The 22942-nt window shown below is 38.3% G+C and overlaps 1 protein-coding gene across 1 annotated transcript in view; it reads left to right on the forward strand.

Annotated features, from left to right (window-relative positions):
• The window catches only part of LOC131573667 (protein NEL-like), a 137712-nt gene that overhangs the window by 104006 nt on the left and 10764 nt on the right, over nt 1-22942 (forward strand). Inside the window, exon 16 of the mRNA XM_058827845.1 lies at nt 16452-16592. Within this exon, the coding sequence (XP_058683828.1) occupies nt 16452-16592 (141 nt within the window). The remainder of the gene's footprint in view (nt 1-16451; nt 16593-22942) is intronic.

A 22942-nucleotide genomic window follows, 5' to 3' on the forward strand; every position in this document is an offset into this window, starting at 1 on the left:
CATTTTTGGCTGCCTGTCAGCTTCTTTTTTTGAGTTTCCACAGTTGTTTTGTGCCTTGAGTATTCCTATGGACAGCTTTTTATTATGCATGAGATCAAAAAGCAGAGTATTGCTGCTAGTAGTGTTTTGATGTAGTTTTTGTTAACAGGTGGCTGCAAGTTTTTGGATTATTTTCTGCTATTTGAATTTCCTGCTAATGAATTTTCCTTGGTTATTGCAGGAATCATGTCCACCTGTTACTAAACAATCCATGTTCAAGCTGCTGAAAATAAACTGGCAGACAAACCTCTTACCTTTGAAAACAACAACAGAAAAATTTTATCTTGCAGATTCTACATTAATTCAGCCATACATTATTACTAACATTTGGCTTAATTAAAGGTGTAACTGAATTTATGGAAAAAAATGGTGAGTGATGGATGAAGGTGAGATGACACTCTCTTACCTGAGCTCCTACCAGAAATAGCCAAAATCAAGGAAAAGATATTATTTGGATCTCTGCATTTTTTTCCTTTTTCTTTTCCATGTATGGAAAACTTCCCCCTCAAGGGATGTTGCTAAAACAAATTCTTGTAACATTTGTAGTTCAAAATACTGAAATATGACCAAGATTTTGATAAATAATTGTTATAAATCAGATCTTGTCAGTTTTGTACTACTTACTATATAAGCTAAATAATTAACATGCATGACTATTACTCTTCTCAGCAAATCCAAATTAATTTGTTCATGTGCACTGACCCTAATAATAACAGACCTCAGGTTATTAAAGACTATTATTATTCCTATTTCAAAGAAAGCTCATGAAAATCTTCTAATTATTATTTCCCAGCTATTAGGAAAAAAGCTTTATTGGTATTAGAAAAGAAGACTTTGTCAAAGTAACTGGAGAGCTTGTTAACTTGGCTGAGCTTACAAAAATGAAGTGTTTTAATACTTTTAGCATGACAATAGAACTGCTTCCATTTAAGGTCTCGATCCCTTGTGTTCAGTTAAAACAACCACAATCATTTTGTGGCCAGGTAGACTCTGGAGGTGAAGCTGTGACACAAATGGTATTTGAAGGCTACAGAGTTTGAACCAAGGCTATAAGAACCAAAATTACTTTTGGCAGAATTCTTAAGAATTCTTGGCTACAGTATCTGTAAGCTGTGAGAGTATCATAGTCAAAACTTTCTGAGCAACTCAGGAATCTGCCATTTGCTCAGTTAAAAATTACTGATAACAGATTGGGATTCATAGCAATAATACCAAAAGGCTCAAATTTGAGTTATAAGTATGCAAGGTCCTGCACAAAGCTAGAATAAGAGGTTTGCCCTTCACAATGTAGCAGGGGAAGTAATTTTTGTGTCCTGGGGTAGATGAGTATAATGACAAACTCTTTGAGCAGAAAGCATATTAGAGTTAATATTTTCATTCTCTGAAGACCTTAAGGGGTTACTGGGGGGTTTAATGAAGGAACAAACAAAAGAAGGGAGCCAGAGAAGTGGAATGAACATAAAGGCAGCATAGGCATGAACTGCCCAAAGCAAGAGTTATAGGAAGAAGGGACACCTCCCCTGTTTCATTCATTTTCATAATCCACTTGACTTGTTTGGAATTTGGTGTCTTGGGTATTTAGGCTCCTGGTTTTGAGCTCCTGAGTTTGAAACTTAGAAGTTAAATGATACTTTTGCCAGGGAATGTTTTATTTACATTAGGGATCTGACTTCAATTCATGGAAATAAGAGAAAGTTGAGTTACTCTATAGAGTCTGGAAAAAACTTATGAAAAAAAATAGTTCTTAAGCATGATTTGCAGCATAAAACATTTTAATAGATGCCAATGTGCCATAGGAATTCATTATGTTCTGAAAGTCAGGCCTTTGGAGTCACTGAAATCTGGCATTTCAGGTATAGTGAATATATATATATATATATGAAAAGTTTGTGGGCTATTAAAAACTTTTCCTTTGTAGGCAAAAAAACCCAAAAAACAAAACAAAAAAAACCTCACCAACATTTGCCCAGGACAGAGCCCAAAGAAGCTCAATTGTGCCTTGCAAGTAGTTGACATCCAGCCATCCAGCTTGGATGCTGAGCTGCATGCTGCTATTGCCCTGCAGCAGCACTGAGGCTTTGGTGTCAGGTCTGTGTAACCCAGAGCCCTGGCTGTGCTTAGGGGTGAGAAAGGAGAGATGCTGGAACTACATGTCCAGCTCATTGCTGGACTTTGTTGCCATAGCATTGGGGAATCACTGCCATTTTTTTTTCTTTGAGTACTTCCAAGTGCTCTCCATTTCCTTGGCAAGTCTCCTAGCTTCCTGCCCTGTTGAAATTTGGATATGTGGCCTGTTGGGTTCAGAAGTTTTGCCTTTTCAGCCATATCTTAAATGTAGATGAAAACACAGAGTTCTCAGTATCCTGTTTCACCATGCTTAGCTTAAACTTTAACAGTAAATATCTAGCTGTGTTTTTTATTCTTGGGAGCTGAATCTCTGAAATGAAAACACTTCTGAATTACACCTGCATTCAATTAATATCTTCTGTGGTTTCCATTTCAGCAGAAAGAGACAGGACCCAGCTGCTAAAAATAATGTCATGGTTTTGCTGAGGATATTGAAACATGCTTTATAACTTGCATCTCTGGTACATAAAGTCACTACTCAGCTTGTACAGGCTGTGTAATGGGTAGTCTTCATGAGACTCTTACCCTTCTCAAGGATGGCTATGTTGCATATCGGGTACTTATTTCAGAAGCTAGAGCAGTTTTTGAACTAGCCTTGGTTTATTGAAGTAATTCATGTAACTGGTGTGTTTAGTGTTGCTCATAGGAAAAGCAGATAGTAGAATCATGAGCAAATTTATGGGAAGAATCCTATAACATCAAATTCTGTCTTCTTTAAGCATAGTGACTAGCTCCAACTTAGACTAAAATGTCACTATGATAAATTTCCAGTAAGTTGATATGGAACCCTAATAATGAATTTTGAATATATAATTTGTGTTCTGCAGTCCTATCACTGAACTACAGTTATGCAGTGTGAAACGAGCATCCTTGGGTAGAATTTTTTTGGTGACTTGAAGAGAGGTTAGCAGGATATGACTATATGAGGTATTTCCTTACAAAGCCATGGCAATGTATCAGTCATCTGATTGATAACATTACTGCTTTCCTTGTGGTTGAAAAACTTTTTAATGCTTTCAAAATATAAGGTGACTTTTGAAATTTAAACAATAGCTTGTAAGGAGTAGGCTAAAATCAACACAGTGATTTGCACAGTCAGTTTACTATAATTTTCATGTTTCACCCATGGTGAAAACTATTAAATTTTACCTTCTGAACTACTGTATATAGTAGCTACTTAGGCACTGCATGTGCATAAAAGCAATGACTCAAATACTGAACTGTGCTCATATGAAGTATCTAATCCAATGCCTTGGTGGTGTCACCCAGTCCTTTCAGAACCTGGAAATTTTATATATATGTGTTTTTTTTTTCCTTCCTTCAGTTTCAAAGAAATAGTTTCTCAGAACAGTAATTCTAGGAATTTGAACTTCTGTACTGCTTACATGCTTCTGGTCAATGTAGTTTCCTGATGTACTGCAGAGGACACTATCTGTTCCTGACTGGAGATAAATAGGGAGAAATAGGGTCACTCACAGAGCGTGACTGTTCCAGGCAGACAGGCCTAATTTGTACTGTCAGATCTGATATTCCTAGAAAGTTTCTGAAAAATCTCGTTTAGCTGCTCTAGAGCAGAGAGTGCTTTTGGTTCCTGTATTTTTGTTCCTGTACTCCACATGATAAGTCCTACAAAAATTATGAGATTAGGAGCCATCATCTTTCCAGCTTCTGTTCTGTTGATAAGATATACAAGTAGTTAACTGTGATGTGACTTTTCCCCCTTTTTAAACGCACTGTCCCAGCATGGGCTTGGCCAGTGGCAGGTCCATCTTGGAGCTGGCTGGCATTGGCTCTGTTGGACATGATGAAGCTTCTGACAGCTTCTCACAGCAGCCTCCCTGCCTTACAGAACCTGGCCATGCAAACCCAACATAGCATCCCTGTTCCCTTTGTCTTGCCTGAGCATTCTCCATTCATTAGGATGAAGGGCATAAAGTGGTTAAAATTTATTCTCCAGCTCAAAAGAATTTGGAAGATCCTTCACAGAGAGTACCATAAACTACAGCACAGTTTCTGCTGAAACCCTTCTCCATGAGGTTTTTTCCTCATGGAAAAAATTAATAGATTGAAGGTTTTTATTCAGAAACAAGCATAGAAACCTGAGTCTGTGATGATTACAGTCTAAGTTTAGATTCAGAAAGGACTGTTGCTGAAAAGAGAAATAATACTCCAAATATCTCAATATTGATAATAATCTAGCAAATCGTTAATTATTGTAATTTTAATTGTTATTATAATTAATAATTTCAGCACACTTCAGCCAACTATGTTCCAATAAAAGCCAAATCTTTATATTTAGTAATAAGGGGAAGTTCAAAACAGAAAAAGAAAACTTGATTGGCAATCTCAGAAAAACAGTGTTCAGCTAACCCCTGGAGATTGTGCCTTTCCAGCAAGGAATGCTCTATGTTAACAATGTTCCAAGTATTAATTAAGCCTACAGAAAAATAGATGTGCAGCCAATGGATGGGTTGTAAACTTGACATAAATAGTATAGATAAGTCATTTGGGAGATTCTGAAACTCATCGTGTTTGTGTACAAAGCAACTTCCTGCTCTTCTCTTTCTCCAAATATATTCCTTGAAAATGTATAATAATATGAAGTTAATGGCTGGTGCTGGTGCTATCTCAAATTAGTATTTCAAGTATCCATAAAAATCAAACACCCTTAGAGGGCAGCAAAACTATATGGGGGTTATTATTACTTCTACAAAAAAACATGTGTGGTCTACATTGTGAGATCTGTCTGAAACAAATAATGCAAGACTTCAACCACAGTATCACAAAAACATACAATGGTTTAGATTAGGAGGGACCTTTAAGACCATCTAGTTCCAGCCCCCTTGCCATTGGCAGGGACACCTTTCTGTATACCAGGTTGTTCAGAGTTCTGTCCAGCCTGGCCTTGAACACCTCCAGGAATGGGCATCCACATCTTCTCTGGGAAACCTCTTCCAGAGCCTCACCACCCTGATAGTAAATAGCTTCTTCCTAATATCTAATTCAGACCTACTCTCAGTTTTCAAGCCATTCCTCTTTGTCCTGTCACTATATGCCCTTTTTGAATAGTCTTGTCCAATCTTCTCTATAAGTTCCCTTCAGGTACTGGAATGCCACAATTAGGTTACCCTGAACTCTTCTCTCCTGGGTGACCAATTCCAGTTCTTCCAGCTTTTCCTCGTAGGAGAAGTGCTTCATCCATTTAATCATCTTGTTGGATCTCCTCTGGACTCATTCCAGCAGGCCAATGTCCTCCCTGTGGTGGGGACCCCAGAGCTGGATGCAGCACTGCAGGTGGGGTCTCTCCAGAGTGGAGGGGCAGAATCACTTCCCTTGGCTGTCTAATCATGTCTCTTTTCATGCAGCCCAGGATGTGCTTGGCTTTCTGGGTCATGTCCAGCGTCTCCTCCACCAGCACCCCCAAGTCCTTCTCAGCAGGGCTGCTCTGATCTGTTCATCCCCAGCCTGTGCTGGTACCAGGGTTTGCCCCATCCAGGTGCAGCACCTTGCACTTGGCCTTGTCAAACCTCATGAGATTCCCACAGGCCCAGTTCTCAAGCTTGTCCAGGTCCCTCTGGATGGCATCCCATCCTTCAGGTGTGTCAACTGCACCACTCAGCTCGGTGTCATCTACAAACTTGCTGAGGGTGCACTTGATCCTGTCATTAATGAAGGCATTAAATAACACCAGCCCAATACAGACAATTGCTATCGTTGTGATTTCTGTGATCTATCTGTGCTACCTGCTACCAAATAAAGCAGGTGGGAGAGAAAGGGCAAGGTAGAAGCACTTTCTCCCCATTTTACAGATTTGGATTCAAGCCACATGAGGAGAATTCAGTAGGTGACAAAGTTTGCATAAGAAGACAGTAGTAGAAGTGCAGATAAGATGTAGGTCATCTCATTCCTTCTTCTCTTGCCCCTGTTTAAATATGCCAATAACGGAGAGAAAACATGGTGGGGTTTATAGCATATTGTCTGCCAGTGAGAAGTACAGTGTACTAGGTTTTGTAAAACCTAAAAGAACCCTTTGACCTTCAACGAGGACATATTCAAAAATGGCTATTTTATTATAGAGAAAAAAAGGGCTGAAAACTTGTCTTCGAGAGTAAACAAATGAGATCTGCAGCAAGCAAAGAGGAAAGCTAGAGTTCTGCAGATCAGATACTTTCACTTGGCAGCAATGTTTGAAAGGGAGGTCATTCTCCCTGTTGTCACCTGAATTTTTCTCATATGAAAAATAAGCTCAAAAATAGAAGTGAGACAAGGACTGGTGACTTTAGAAGCTTGGAATGTTTACTTGCTTTACTTCGCTTTACATTTTTATTTATAATTATTCACAAAGAAAATATTTGACAGAATTTAAGCAAAAAATGTCCATGTTGAATTTAATGTGCATTCTGGATGTAGGCATGAATCCTACTTACCTCATCCTTTCAGTTTTAGAGCTAAAGATGCCTTGCTACTTCATCCTTCTGTGTCTTTTTCTCCGTTTTCCTTGCCTGACACAGTTTATTGGGAACATATAATTTCTTTCCTCCCTCAGTGTCATCGGTTTTAAATCACAAAATATTTTTTCTTTGCTGAAGAGTCATGTACGGGTACTTATCTTTTTCTCTTTATATCTTTCTTTAACTTTTTGCAAAACTACAATCCTATATGTAGCAGCCTAAGAAAAAAAAAAAGGGGGGAGAGAAAGAAACCAGGGAAGAGAGAATACTACAAAAGAGCTCTAAGGAGACTGAATTTTCTTGTTATTTGTAAAAGACATCAAAATGCATCCACTATTTAGCTATTATTTGCAATGGGGAAAAAAGTCCTTTATTAAACATGAAAACTAAAGTTTCAGCTACATTCTTAAAATACAGTGGGCTATAAATAGAATGTGAATAATGCAGCTGGGCAGCATTATAATAGAATTTTCTTCTGTTATATAAAGGAGATAGGGATGACCTTCATCACTCACTGTAAGCTCTCTCATGAATTATGAGTCATTCAACTATTAGTGGAATTAAAATCTATAACACTGCCAATCATTGTCCTGTATCCCTGTGGAGCTCTTCCTTTTGCTGTCAACATGAGGATGTCTGCAGTCTCTGCACATATCATGCCAATGATATGTTTATAGCCCAAGCAAAGGAATAGTGATTTAGTTTCAAGCTGCTTCTACAGCTTTTTCATATTTATACTGAGAATATTTATTGTTTTCTTGATGACTTGTTGTCAACTCTAGCATGAAAGAATGATGTGTGTGGGTTTTTTTGGTTTTTTTCCTTTTTTGTGCTTCAGCACAAAATTTTGTACAATCTCTACGTGATTTGACAGTTCAGGAGTAACAATGCAAATTATTTATCTATGGACTAAGAGTCCTGGTAAGAAGCCACTGGTAAGAAAATGTAGATAAGAATGTTTTAAACTTTAGCACACATATACTATACCCTGGCCAAAGAGTAGAGGACTATAGCAGGAAACCAAGCTCAAATCAGGGTGTCAAAAACAATTCCTAGCTCCTTAAACGGTGTTTGAGTTGCTTTGAGGGCTCTTTTGTTTCCTTTCCATGACTTACCTCTGAACTAAATGCTTGGAAATTTACTGCAATTCTTAACAGAGCTGATTTGGGAATATGCTGGTTGCATCAGTCTTTCATGTGTGTAAACATCCTAACTCATGATTATGACTGACTTGACTCCTCACTTGAGGAAATTCAAGATCTTTTGTCACTACACTGTGCAAGGCTTCCTTCACGCCCACTGGAAAAGAGGTAACATTTGGCAAAACTAGCTCTTCTCTTTTCAAGTTAGTTCCCTTTTGTTTAGAACCCTTATCCATCTGTAGTGGCTAGCCGCAAGTGCGTTAGTCCTGTTTCCCATGTGCAGATGGAGTGATGTAACTTTCAGAAGATAGGAAGTGTCTGAAACAGGTATGTCAATGTATTTCAAGGTATAAAAGTGGTTTTGCAATCTTGGAGAAAATAAGTACTTTTTGTTTTCAAGATAGGGCTAATGAGGAAACAAGCATGTATTACAGATAACATGAGATGCTGTACTGAGAATGATGAACACAATGAAAGCAAAATCACCTCTGTGAACAGCTACAAATAGAGGCCCAATTCCTCCTAATTAGTCTTTCTAATGAGGATTGGCATAACCAGTGTCAAACAATAGAGCTGAAAAATATTTTACAGTATTCATGGATGCACCTAGTTCATCATGGCCAATTAGGTGCTATGAATTTCAATTGCTACAAATACCCCTTCCTTTGATGATATTGGGTGTGCAATCGGAGGCATAGTTTCAATTATTGGTGTGATCTGTGATTGATCAATTTTTGACAACAAAGAATTGTTAGCAGGGCCACATGGTGAAGCAGTCAGTGGAAAATTCCCTTTGATAATGTTTCTATCTAATTTTGGAGCACTGCCACTGCCACACATGAAATACCAACACGATTGAATTTCTTTTTGCTGGCATTTAGCAGGACCTATGGGGGTGTGCAGAAATCAATGGGGGATCAGGAGTCTGGAAAATTGCATACTTGAAGAATTAATGAACTATAATTCTGTATTACATTCTCAATCACATTTTGCTTCCTTTTCATTAATGTAACTAAATTAGTTTTCCATGGACAGGGTACTTTATAAACTGCAATCATGGTCTTGCTGGGATTAAAAAGGAAAAAAAAAGACCTGTTATAATTGTAGCTATTTTTTCATGCAACATGACAGTTGGAAATTTTTAGTGAAGAGCATGTCATCTGCAGCGCTGACTCCACCTGTCGAAGCAATTATAAGATGACTTAACCAGAAGTTCTACTAGATCTAGGAGGTGCTGAGATAGCAGCAGCAACTCCAAGGACATTCCAAATACTTTTTTCTTTTTTCCCCCCAAAATGGGCCTAATTCATTATCCAAGGGAGCATGGAGAGTAAGTGCCATGGTCTTCACGCTTCTCTAAAAGCTGTATCTGAGATAGCTGGTATTTCTAGTGCTGTGTAGAGAAAGTTCTTTTGCTCATGGAACTGTGTTATAGTAGGATAGAACTGTGGGTGACTCCTCTCCTTGCTGCATCCCATGGGCCAGCTATAATCTTGCACTTTATGATTTAAACTTGTAACTGAATAAAATGTTGGAATTAAATGATATTAAAATCAAGAATATTCTATGCTTTAATGACAACTTTGATGTCAGAACCCATACAATGAAAACAATGCCCTAGTACTCAAGATATGATATCATATATTTAAAGAGTTCCTTGAAGATGACAAATCAGAGTGAGACTGTAAACAAAATCAGGCTCCAGGACTGTGACTGACAAGGGAAGAAAGTTATTTTTGAAGTCAGGCACAGTGTTAGAAAAAAAAGGGAGCTGATCAAACTTTACAAAATAGATTTAAAAGTCATCTGTAGTGGTTTTAAACCAGTAACTAAAAAATTACTTATTTCTTGCTGTGAGATATGGATTAGAATAAGAGCAAAACAGGCTTAAAACTTAAAAGGAAGAAAGACAGTTTATTAACAAACTACAAGAATAAGAGTACCACCAGAATAAACTTTCAGAAAACCCTTTAATCTTTCACTACTTGACTATTTCTTTGTACACATGATAACATAGAGACAAAAAATTTAGAACTTTGGTGGTCAAAAACAGTCTCAATTTTTGTTAGAGTCTTTTCATCAGTCTTTGTAGAGAAACAGAAGTCTCTTTCTGCTAACTTATGGAGTTCCTCACAAGAAAACTATTTTTATTATAGTTTTCTATTTCTCTGATGTCAGCTGCCCGGAAATCCTGCCATCAGTTCACTCCTCCCATTCCACATCACTCCGAGGTGTGCATGGGTCAATGAGTCTAGGGATGTCATTTTAAGGACGAGTTATTCAAAGGCAGAAGTCCTCTTCATCAGTCTCTGTGAGCCTTCCTGGAAAACAGCTTTCCCCTTGCCCCCCCAAGGCTTCAAAATCTTCACTTTACCCATTTCCAGCAACCCACAGTATCACAACCACTCTCTCTTCTCTAAAGTTCACACTTTGAACACTCTATTCCTCCCATACTCTAGTCATGAATTAAAGAAGTCTTTTAAACTACTATTGTCCATCTCCATAGCTTTAACAGAAAGATATTTCAGCTTGTAAAGCATCTCCTTATTCCCTCTTTCTTATTTAAACTTAACTCTTTTCCTCACTGTTTTTAGTAGTTCTATGATGTCTTCTGCATGTTGATTGTCTCTCTTTCTCTGTCTTTCTGGGAAAAAAGAGTAATCTGTTCATTTATCCAGGTAGTAAAAGAATTAAAAGCTTTAGAAAAGCTGCAAGAGTTCATGGTGTCAGGTTTCAGTCCAGCAGCAGAAACTGGAAACCAAGCTCGGCTGACCAGCTCTGCTTCCCCCCTCCCCCGCCACTCCCTGCAGCCTTGTCAGCCTGGAGGGGGGAGGAGGCCAAGACACAGCCTCCTTACCTTGTCAGAAGCCTGAAACCAAAAAGGGCAAGAGAGCTCTGAGTGTACTTCTTAAGGGGGTGTTTACAACTTGAATTCACTTTTTAATGGTCAGAACTGTTGTCAATTCTAGGAAATGACTGATAATTGGTCAGGAGGAAAAACTCCCATCAGCCACCAACAGCTTCAACTTCCTTCTCTCAAAGCTACCTTAAAGGTAAAGCTATGCCATGACATCATCCCAAACAATTTAGATTTTCTGGTATAACTGATATCTTCCTGTATTTTGTCAGCATTCTTAGCCACTATATTTTTGAGGGTTTTATTCCTCTTTATGATGTTTATATACATATGGTATATGAGAACATAGTGGGATGGAAATCCCAAAAGCTGATCTTTTGTTTTAACAGTAAGATAGCTCCAGTATATTGAACTTCTTTCAGGATCTTACATTTCTCCACCTTGACCTGTTTTTTTTGCATAAGATCTTAAATCAAATGTCTGGTCGAACAGGAGATTCTTCTCAAGTATCATCATATCAGAAATCTGTTGCTGCATGAAAACCAACACAGACACTTTTTGGTTCTTAAATGCAAGAGATGGGACTCTAGAATTTGCAGTAGAGATTAATCCTTTTCAAGGCTAGTCGAGAAAACTGAGTCACTGATAGCAAATTCTTCACATAGTATAGTGCACTTTCATTTAGTCTTACTGAATAAGGCCTTTTCCTCTTCCTTATGTATTTACTAAAATTAGATAACCCAGATATCATCTTAATCCTACTGTATATTCTGTTATCTGACCACAAATCTGAATAGTTGAAACATGACCTTTTACATACAAGCCAGACATAATATCCTTGAAAGTGTATTGACATATGCAAAGGCATATCAGAGTCTGACTGTTCCAAATGTACCCATGAAAAAAACCCCAAACATTGAAGATTTATCTCTTTAAGCAGCTTCAAAGTCTCCTAAACCTTTCTTCAGTAATCTGTTTCTGAAATTATTTCCTTCAGTTGTTTGGACTTTATTTATACTGTATATGGGACTGGGATGTGGATGGCTCAGAAGGTTAGCATTAGGCTGGAAAGGCTGTTGCCAATGAAATGAGATCTCAAATTTGGCCTGAGTCATGAGTGACTGAGCATTTTGGAAGATGTCCACTCATTAATCTCTGTGACCATTTCCAGTGATAAAACCCAATTAGCACTGGGACAGATTACTGCAATTGGGAGTCTCTATTAATTGGCAGTCTTAGCTAGCCAACTAGTCTTAGCTACTTTTTCTGTCGCAGAAAAACTTCCAGTGTGGAGACAACTAAGTTCTAAGTATTCACAGCTCCCGATCTGTGGTGTTGACTTCTTGACAAGCAAGGACTTTGGTTTGTATTGACCTGGTTAAAGCAGTTTATGACAGAAAATATTTTAGGTGTTGTGCTCTGTGTCTTTCTAAGTTTGTGAATGCAGGCTTTTCTAAGAGGAGGATTTGGTGATTAACATTTAAGTCTTGAAATGAGTAATATAAAATGGTAGCAACCCCTCCCCCACACCATGGTTTTTGTTGAGTGCAGCTTGATTACATTAGAGCTTGGTCCTGTTGCTGGATGAAAGAGAACTGCTATCTTTCTAATTGGCAATTTTATACCACTTTCAGTCTTCAGAAAGACTTATTATACAGAAATTCTCTAATAATATGAATCAGAGAGCTAGTTCTCTTTTTCTTCTTTTTGTACCAGTGGATAATTTGCTAATGATCTTACTTTACTCTTCAGGGAGCAGAGTTTTCTCAGTGTTCCCAAGAGAAAAGGGTATAATAGCTAAAACTGTTGCCACGGTTAAGGAAATGAGTGATCCTGAGGTATAAGGAAGGTATTTGGGAAAGCAAGGCTTTTTCATGTCAGGGGGAACTAGGCATATACAGCTCTTACTTTCAAAATGCCTCTGATTATATGTCTACTTTATTAGAACGAGGCCTCAGCAAAAAAAAATTAAAATTTTGAGTTGAAAAATGGGTAAAAAAATATGGAATTAAGAAAGGCTGACTGGTATAAGTGAAAATACAAAGCCTTTTGCTAACCTTGCTTTATAGAGTAATATTTCATCTTCCATTCTTTCCTGGTACAGCATCAAACAGGACTTCATTATCACTGTTAATATTCCATAAAGCCCACTGATACACCATAGCCACTGGGCAAGCAAAACTTCAATCAGTTTTTTCTTCTCTTGTCAGCTCATACCTCTCACTGAGCAGCTGCAAGGTGATTCATCGAAGAAGCTTTCACCATAGGACAGGGGAAAATTATTTCTGTCTGCTTTTCCCATACTAATAAGATAATTTCAGTTGTAGATACTTTTGTAGCACTTCCTGAGCCATGCTACGCCTGTTTGAAAACAGAAATCTTTTTATCCAAATGTCAAGAAAATTTTCCATGAAATTGGTGCTTTTGCTTTGTAAGACACATTTCTGCTGCGTTTTCTTGTTTAACAGAGTTGCAACAGTCATATTTTTTTCCATTACAGAGCATGTTTCTACTAGAATTAATCAGCATTAGCTGTGAGAATTAAAACAAAATTCTTTGTGTAAGGAACATCTATATTCTGAAAACTGCTGGCACGTGTTTAATGTATTGTTTGCCTAAAAAGCTAGTGGTAAGAAGTGTTTCAGATTTCTTTTCTTTGCTGCAAAATCCTAAAAGGAGTAATGGCTTATTCAGCATGGATGCAGCAATGGTTCCAATGCCGTGGCAAACAATCTGTGGGGAGTAAGACACTCTTCAAGATCTGCGGCATGCTTCCATACGTGATTACAATGGAAGGCTTTCTTATGTAACATCCAACTTTGCATGCAGTCATAACAAAACCAGAAGAATGTGTTTCTCTGTTTACTGATGTCGGATAAAGCATTTAATCCCAAGTAATACTTCTTGTGTAACAGATTCATCAGCGAGTTTGGAAATAAATACAGAGAATCTGCTTTTGCTGTCACTTTACCAATACTGATGTGACATTCACGGCTTGTTTTTCCTGAATAATCAATGAGTTCATCTGAATGCATTCTGCTTGTGCGTGCAATACTGCACTTACACTTACAAGGCTTATAGATTCACGAATAAATTCTTCTGAAGAGAGGAACACAGGCTTTCTTTACTTCATATCTGTTACTTTGACCTAAATAACGCTTGTTTCTCCAGCTCATCACCAGTAAATCCATTCCACTTTCCCAAAGAAGAGTGTGCCATCCAGTGTCTTAATGCAATGTTATTAAGTAACCAGTATGAAGAGTGACATCAAGTCTTTACAGCAGCTCTTCTCATTCAGGCTCTGAGTGGACATGCACTATTGGTTCTTTGGGGTTTGAGCTTTAGCCAAACCTAACAAGTTCTGTTGTACTGACCAGGTGACCCCAAGTGTTCAGGGTGGTCGCTTCTGCTCTGCCTGGCCAGCTGTCTGCCAGGCAGCATATTCCCTAGCGGTAAGAGAACTGCCAGATTGCAGTCCTTTCTTCTTTTCTTTTCCTTTTTCACGAGTAATCTGTGGCTTTCTGAGCGAGTAGCAGTAGATAAGACACAGACTGCAAGCCAACCTTTTCTCACTACTGTAACATAATTTTCATTGATCTTCCTCTGATCTCTCAAACATCTCTGAGGTCCCACTGGCTCCTGGCTGCTCACAAGAAAAAGGCCAGAGTTCATACTGATTTAGAAAGAAGCACACTGAGCAGTGGAAGATTGTAAAGGTTTGGCATTTCTCAGTCCTGCAGCACAGCTACTCAGATGATTATCTTGGAATTCACTGTGGAGTTGAAAATTCTGTTTTAAACCGATAGAGACTTATGACTTAATTTGTGGTGCACAAAGCATCAAAATATACACTTGCTGCAATACTGCAGCAGGAATATTGGTAATTTTTATCATCATAAATACTGATAATGTGCATCAGGGGTGCCTGTTTAGAGATACTGTTGATAGAAAATCAGACTAATGCATCATAGCAAAAATTTCTAATGAGATTTTTTAAAGGATCTGTAAAGCTTTTAAAAACCAGAACATTCATGAAACGTTGTACAGTTATTCCAAATAATTTTTTAAAACAATTATATGGCATGTAGATAAAATACCCAGAGCACATCCCACATACACCCTGACATGTATTGAAAAAAATGCAACTCAAAATCAAATGTGGGTGACTGCTGTTTATACAGGTGTCCCCTACACACTAATATTTTTATTACCTTCAAATGTGGAACAAAGTGTTCTCATATAAGGAAGTCTGAGGGTTTTATGAAGTCTGTGTTTGACAAGCTTTCACAAAATACTTGACAAGAGTATGTCTATCTAGCCACACATTATTATTCTAAGAAAAGAGATTCATTACTTTATTGTAGCTCACAGGTTTTTCTCTTAGACAGTTTACACTTTCTCCTATGAAAATAGTAAATGACATAAAAGTTCATGAGGTAGCAGGGACTGTGGGCAGAATTTTGACATATTTCACATGTATCTCATTGGTCACATCACACCTCTCCTTCATATCTGCATTATAGAGGATACTGGGTCAACTGCTGATGTACTTCAAGAGTTTGAGTCTTAATCTGTTACTTCCGTTCTTAGTTTTAAAGATACAGCCTTTAAAGAAAGGTTGAATCCTAGCTGTGGCCAGTACACTGAGAGTTTATTCATTGTTCAAACTCATGGTGGAGGGTGATTAGAGCTTTTTGTTTCTGAAGGCAGTTTGCACATGTCTTTGTGTTGGTTGGTTCTACTAGCACCTCTCAGTCAGCTTATGCTCAGATAGGTATGCTACTTCTGGAATAAAACACAGTGATAAGGCATGAATCTGATAGGGAACAACTCACTTTAGCTCCTGCTTGGCTCCATACTCCTGGTATTCCCTGTTAGCAGCATTCATACTCTGGGACCTATTCTTTCGTACAGTTTACTGTGTACCTGGAGGCACTGGAAATGAACATGTCACAAAATTCTCTGCATCTCTGCTAAATCTGTGAGTTTGGTTGTTTTTAGAACATACGTTGGTGGATTTTGGATCTAGTGAGAGTATCAAAATTCAATTCTATGATAAATTGTTATTGTAAAGTTTAGGCAGTGGAAGTTGTTAATTTAAGAGACACACTTTCCAAAGCAACTTGCAGGAGAGGGAGAATGTGTTGTGCTTCACCCTCATGATTTAAGCATTTGTTTCAAAACCCAATTGTTTTTTTTTTTGATGATTAAGAGAGGAGCCTGCAGTCACCTATGTTGAGATTCAGACGTGCTGGTATAAATCAACAGCAACTCCACAGTATAGATAAGCCCTTCCAACCCAAAGTTGGTTTCACCAAAAGCATAAGCAAGGACCAGGGTAAATATTTAATATTTTTATACACCCCTAGAAAAAAAATCTTTATTTTATCTGGCAGCCAGCACTACCCAAAGGGTTAACATCTTATTATATGAACTGAGCTAATTCTTTTCTTCATATTATGGGCAGTTTAAACAGATGTCAGATTACCTGTCATTTATTGTGACAAAATGAGTTGTTAATTTGTAGGCAATAAATTTGGATTAGCAATTCAAATTACTAATGAATTAGAAACCCATTATCTGGATTGTTAATCCCAATTTAACAATCTGTTAAAGGGTTTTCTAAATTCTCTGTTACTGTTAGGCCCAAAATCATTACCCAAGTACTTGTACAGAAACAGTTCAAAACTTCTATAAATTCTGCAAATTCAAGTGTCAGCAATGAAAATAATTCTGTGAAACCCAGAAACGCCAGGGATATTGTTCTTTCCTTGGATGAATATAGCAATTTCCTCTGTGTGAATTTTTTCCTGTTTTGTTTTTCTAAATAAACAGACATTGATGAGTGCTCGGATGGCTTTGTTCAGTGCGACAGCCGTGCTAACTGCGTTAACCTGCCTGGTTGGTACCACTGCGAGTGCAGAGATGGCTACCATGACAATGGGATGTTTTCACCAAGTGGAGAATCCTGTGAAGGTCAGTGTCTAAAAAAAGTGGGGTACTGTTTTGGTTCATATGAAAGTGTCCAGAAAATGTCTAGTGTTTCAGATTGTACTGGTCAAGCATTGGCTTGAAAACTGCAGTGAAATTTAAACCTTGACCCAAAAGAATTAGTCTAAATAAGCATCATCATCAAAGGCAAAAGAATATAGAGTATGACTATTCCTACAATGTACAGCATTAGAAGAGCATTCCTGTGCTTTACTAACATAATATGTAAAGTCAGGCACTGTGATTGAAATGCAGTTTCTCTGGCCCTACATCTGCTTCTGTGCTTGTCCCTTGCATAAGTGATTTCCCATGGGCTGATAGCATGCACTGTAATCTGTCACTCCACAGTAATCTGTTTATATGTCAGATTCTTTGTACATAGAAATGAGCCTCAATCCAGATCTCATTTCCTCCACTTTGTTTTCTTTGTGCACTGAAATAGTTAATGATAAAAATATTTCCCATTGCAAAACATGATTATGCATCCCTGAGACCCTTACCTATACCTTGGTTAAGACTGTGGTGTTTCTCCTGTGTAATGGCTAACTGCTTCTAGAAGACTGCAGTTTGCCAGCCTGCTTTACAAGCTAGGAAGCTCATTGGACACAGGGCTGGCACAAGGTGTAGGGGACAAGAGAGTGACAAGGGGGACAAGGAGATCGAAAGGTTTTGTGTTCATCAATGATGTTAGAGGGAACAGCAGATTAATAAGAACACAACTATTTTCAGATGCAGATCTCTTAGTGTGGGATGTTATTCAGCTCTTAAGACATTTCGTGCTGCTCTTAACTAACAGAACAAACTAGTCTTTTTTTTTCTTTTTTTTTTTTTTTTGCCGTGGAACTCTCAGGACAAAATTATCACCTTTTCTCCCTTGTTTCTCTGAGTGCTGAAATATTCAGTGCTCACAGTGTAAGCTTTCTTATTGCTGTTTAAACTCACATTGGTGGGCTCCATTGGTCCCAAAGGGAAGCACTTGAATTAATTTCTTTAAGGCAGACACACAGACAGTTCTCCAGGAGTGAGAATGACCTTTCTGGTATACCCATCATCAATACTTAATTTCAACACATTTTCATCACAGCTGAAAGCCTGTATTCCCAGGAGGAATCAGCAATTTAAGGCAACCACTGCTTTCATAAGTCAAGCTTTCTTTGTCAAGAACTAGCTAAATGTCAGTGTTAGCTGGCCAGGAGTTAGGACAGGAAGGTGCAAAGAATAAGCTGTCCTTGTGATTATAACATTGCACTTCTATCACTCATGGTACAGGAAGTAAATACTCCAGCCAGGCATTTATGGAAATATTCTCAATATCCCAAGTTTTATCTTCAGTGTCAGTATAACACTTGCCTCGTAGTTGAAGATAGTGATTTGTCTCAGGAGAGATAGATGATACAAAGTGACTGTGTTAAGATGTGTGCAAACAAGTATCAATTAAACCGCAATTTCTAAACAAATGAAAAGCCAAGGGAAAATAAATGTGAGGATTGCTACATGTATACAGAGTGGCAATTATTAGACTGTTTTGACCTTTTCTACAAAGAGCCAGCAGCTCTTTATTAAACGTACACAGAGGATAACAAGTAATTAGAATTAAATCACAGATGCCAGGAAACTATCTTCATTGCTGATAAACCTAATGACTAACAGCGGAACACTTTCAGTTTGATTGATTGCAGCTCCAGACATTGGAATCCTTAACAACTTGAGATCACAGAATCATAGAAGGGCTTGGATTGGAAGGTACCTTAAAGATCACGTAGTTCCAACCCCCCTGGGCAGGGACACATCCCCCTAGACCAGGTTGCTCAGGACCCCATCCAGCCTGGCCTTGATTGGGAGGAAGGTTAGATATTTGGTTAGTTTTACCACATCACTTTTTATTGGATTGGAGCTTGTGACATGTTGTCTCAGATAAAAATAAAACCAGAAATGGTGTGAAGAGACAGCCTAAAATCCACTGCAGTGTGGAAAGTTGAACTTGCAGTAGCAGAACACAGCAGTGCAGAAGCAATCGTCTTCTCTGCTGTCAGATCTTCCCACTGTAAGAGATTTCCCTATTGGGTTTAAAGACAAAATAAAATAGATTTCTTTAGATAGTTCTTCAGTAACCCCTGGTTAGATGAGATTAGATTGAGCTGTTGGTGGAAGGTCTTTTAGACAGTCACTTTAACAGGGCAGCAGCTTCCAGGCTATACTAATCTCAAATTTCAAATCGCGGTTCTCCAATTCTCACTTTCAACTCTATCCAGGACAAGCATCTTCTGAAACTTTCTGTCCTGTGTGAGTGTTTCATCTTGCAGAGCTGTAGAAGGAACAGTGCAAACTACTTCAAAGTAGTGTTTTATATAGAGTGCATAGTAGGCTTGACTTGACTCATCTTTTATAAGTTTTAGTTGCTTTGAAGTAAGTTCCTTCTTTTAGAGGAAAAAAACTGTAAAAGCCAAGGAAGTGTGGATTTAGGCTTTCTTTCTTGATTGTTCTACGTCGTCTTTCTCAAATCTAGGTCTGTTTGTGTCCCCTGGACATGTACTGATGATACCACATAGACCGTTTCATTGATAGTGTAATCACTTCTTTGTTTCCTTCAGCAAAGCCTCTGATTTTAAAAATCCACATGGAAACACCTCTGTGTTAAAATCACAGATGCACAGAAGCATTTCCTTAAAAGCCTTATTTTAACAGAATTCCAAATCTGCACCTACCCCTTTTAGGACATCACACTAAATAGTCCTCCCTAGAACTGGGCTCCTTGGTGACACTAGACTTTGTCAGTGCTTGATAATGAAATAATACTTACTGAATTGCCTATTTTACACATCTGTTGACTTTGGCTACTGCTGCTTCTTTGGCACAACTGAGAATTTTGAGTATTTTGACAAATGTACTTGAATGCAAAAATTCATAATCCTATTTTATTGTACCTACAGGCAATGGAAGACCTAGAGATCCCTTTGCTAATAGTTTTGCTTCACATTATACCCCTAGGTAGACCTATGGTATCTATAAAAATTACTGAGAGAAATCATGAGAAATGCAGCTGTAGGGCTTCAACCTCTTAGCAGCACTTGCTGTTTTTCCCTTAGAAATATAATTATGTTATGCCTCATTGTATTTGCAGGAAAAGTGAAATATCAGCCATGTAGTCCTTGAGACTGTATGGCTTTGGGAAGTCTTAAACTTTAGATATGAAAATATAGCATTCAGTATGATATATTAACTGGTATCTTCCTCTTTGCCCCCAACAGCTTTTTTTTATAGTTTCTTTAAACTGTCTTATTGGTACTGAAGGTTGTCTCTTAATGTACCATTTCATAAAGAGAGCTGGGCTAAGGGAGCAGATATTGCATCCTCAGGCTTCATTGCAGTAAAAAAACTAGAACAACTCAGGGCAAAATCCTAAAATAAGAAAGTTCAGGCCCCATTAATGTTTGCCCTGCAGTTCTTTGTAACATTCTGGTTCCTTTGAATTTGTCCTTTGCAATGTCTAAAAGCTTCCATAATCAGCTGAAGAGGTAGGCTATATCGGTTCATACCAGAATAGTGCAGGTTATGCCTCATCAGTTGCTGGACATTTGGCACACATCCACATCCAAAGAAAGCTCACCTAATTAAGGCAGCCCCTTAGGACTTACCAAGAGTACCTGTCAGATACCAGCTGTTGTTAGTGAAGAATATGAGATCAATTTACCTTCAATCTCAGCAGGTACTGCATTCTTTAAATGAGACAGATGCAAACAAGAGATTTGGATAAATCAGTCCAGAATGCCCAATTCATAAAAGAATCTTTTTTGGTTGTGAGGATTTATCCATATGTGAACTCCCATTTAGGTTTTCTGTTCTGAGGTATCTTATAGTTTTTTTTTTTCCTGCCATCCTGCTTCCAGAATTAGAATCACTTACTTCTCTGTGTGACAGAGCAGCCCGCCTGAGAGCACAGAGGCTGAGGCTCGGCTTGAAGTCTGTTTTCAACAATCCAGGATAATGAGGGATGGAGGCATATTACAAGCCTCAGTATGCTCCCCAGCCTGACTGACTGGGTGAAGTCCGAAACAGTCACTCCAACATCTATGTCTCTGGATCTGGAAGGCAGAATTGCTGGCTGTCAGGATGTCTCAATTTATCTCACACGGCATCCAGTATTTTAACTAGTACATGAGAGTACATGAGTACTTTCTTGGAATTGAAAAACCACTGTCAGTTTGGAGTCCTACTCTTAATGTTTATCATAAGCTTTGTTTTTGATAGCATTTAAGGGAAACAGGAAATAAAAAATCACTACTCTTCAGCAGGAAACCTCACTAGTACTCCCAGAGCTCCATCAAAATCCTTTTGCTTTTATTCATGATAATTAAAGGTCAGTAAATAAAGTGACTTAGAATAGAACTATAGGCATTAAAGCTTCAGTATTAAATTTGGGAGCCAAATTTAAGCATCACCAAACAGAAGGCAGATATGGAGACACATTACTATTTCAATATTCTGGAGTGGGAGAATGTCATGGGGTGACTTTACCTTTAAGATGGTTTTAGGAGCTAAAGAAGTTGAAGCTGCTGGTGGCTGATGGGAGTCTTTTCTCCTGACAATTATCAGTCATTTCTAAGAATTGACAGCAGTTTTGACCATTGAAAAGTGAGATCAACCTGTGAACACCCCCTTGAGATGTAAAGGCAGAGCACTCTTGTTCTCTTTGTGTTTCCTGCTTCTGACAAGGTAACAAGGCTCTGTCTGGGCCTCCTCCCCCCATTCCAGGCCAGACAAGGCCGCAGAGGATGGAGGGGGGCGGGGGGGAGGAAGGGAAGCAGAGCCGGCCAGCTGGGCTTAGTTTTCAGTTTCTGCTGCTGGACTGAAACCTGACACCATGAACTCTTGCAGCTTTTCTAAGACTTTAATTCTTTTACTACCTGGATAAAATGAACAGATTACTCCTTTTTCCCAGAAAGACAGAGAGAGAGACAGTCAACATGAAAAAGACATCATAAAACCACCAAAAACAGTGAGGAAAAGAGTTAAGTTTTAGATGGGGAAGAGAAAATAAGGAGATGCTTTATAAGCTGAAATATCTTTCTGTTAAAGCTATGGAGATGGACAATAGTGTTTTGAAAAGACTCCTTTAATTCATGACAGAGTATATTGGGAGGAATGGAGTGTTCAAAGTGTGGATTTTAAGCAAAAGAGAGAGTAATTGTGATACAGTGAGGTGCTGGAATGGAGTGAAGCGAAGATTTGAGGCCATTTGAGGCAATGAGAAAACTGTTTCCAGGAAAGCTCACAGAGACAGATGAAGAGAACTTTTGCCTTTGAATAACTCATCCTTAAAATGACATCCCTAGACTCATGGCCCATACACACCTCAGAGTGATGTGAAATGGGAGGAGTGAACTCTGATGACAGCATTTCCAGGCAGCTGGCATCGGAGAAATAGAAAGCTATAACAGAAATCGTTTTCTCGTGAGAAACTCCATAGATTAGCAGAATAAGACTTCTGTTTCTCTACAAAAGCTGATGAAAAGACTCTAGCAGGAATTGGGACTGTTTTAAACACCAAAGTTCCAAAGTTTTTTTTGTCTCTATGTTGTCACGTGTACAAGAGGATGGTTAGGTAGTGGGGGATAAAAGGGTTTTCTGGAAGTTTATTCTGGTGTTTTTATTCTTGTAGTTTTGTTAATAAACTTTATTCCTTTTAAGTTTTAAACCTGTTTTGCTCTTGTTCTAATCCATATCTCACAACAAGAAATAAGTAATGTTTTTAGTTACTGCTTTAAAACCATGACAAAGAAGAATACAAAATTATCAGAGTTTTTTGTCTTTTTATAAAAGAAAGGACTGATAAAACAGAAACTTGACCACTATATTTTATAATACAGCAATTTGAACACATTTACTGTATAGGGAAAAAGCATTTCTGTCAAGCTGATGTTACCAACATCTGAAGTCTCAGCTCTTCATCTTCCGCATCTGGTAAGCACTCTCACAGGTGGCTTACATGAACTCACAAATAAATTATTTACAATTCACTTGCTCTTTGAAGAATGATTACACCAGTCAATAGATCTACTCAGGACAGAAAAGAACAGAAATAGAACTTTCTTCTCGGATAATCTTGGGTTCCCTAGCAAATGCACTCCTTCCTTTTTTGCCTTAAGCCAAAAAGTACTCAGGTGTCCTGGTACTTTCACCTTGCTGAGCTAGTGCTATTCCTCAGAGCAAAGGTAACTGAGAAACTTCAGTTGCTTCAGAGCAGAGGAACTTTCCACCCTCCTAAACCATCTCTTCTGATATTTCTCAGTGACAAAAATGTTCATCTTTTCTTGACAAAGATGAAAGCCTAACCA

This window comes from Poecile atricapillus, chromosome Z (assembly GCF_030490865.1).
Source record: "Poecile atricapillus isolate bPoeAtr1 chromosome Z, bPoeAtr1.hap1, whole genome shotgun sequence".
Taxonomy (NCBI): domain Eukaryota; kingdom Metazoa; phylum Chordata; class Aves; order Passeriformes; family Paridae; genus Poecile; species Poecile atricapillus.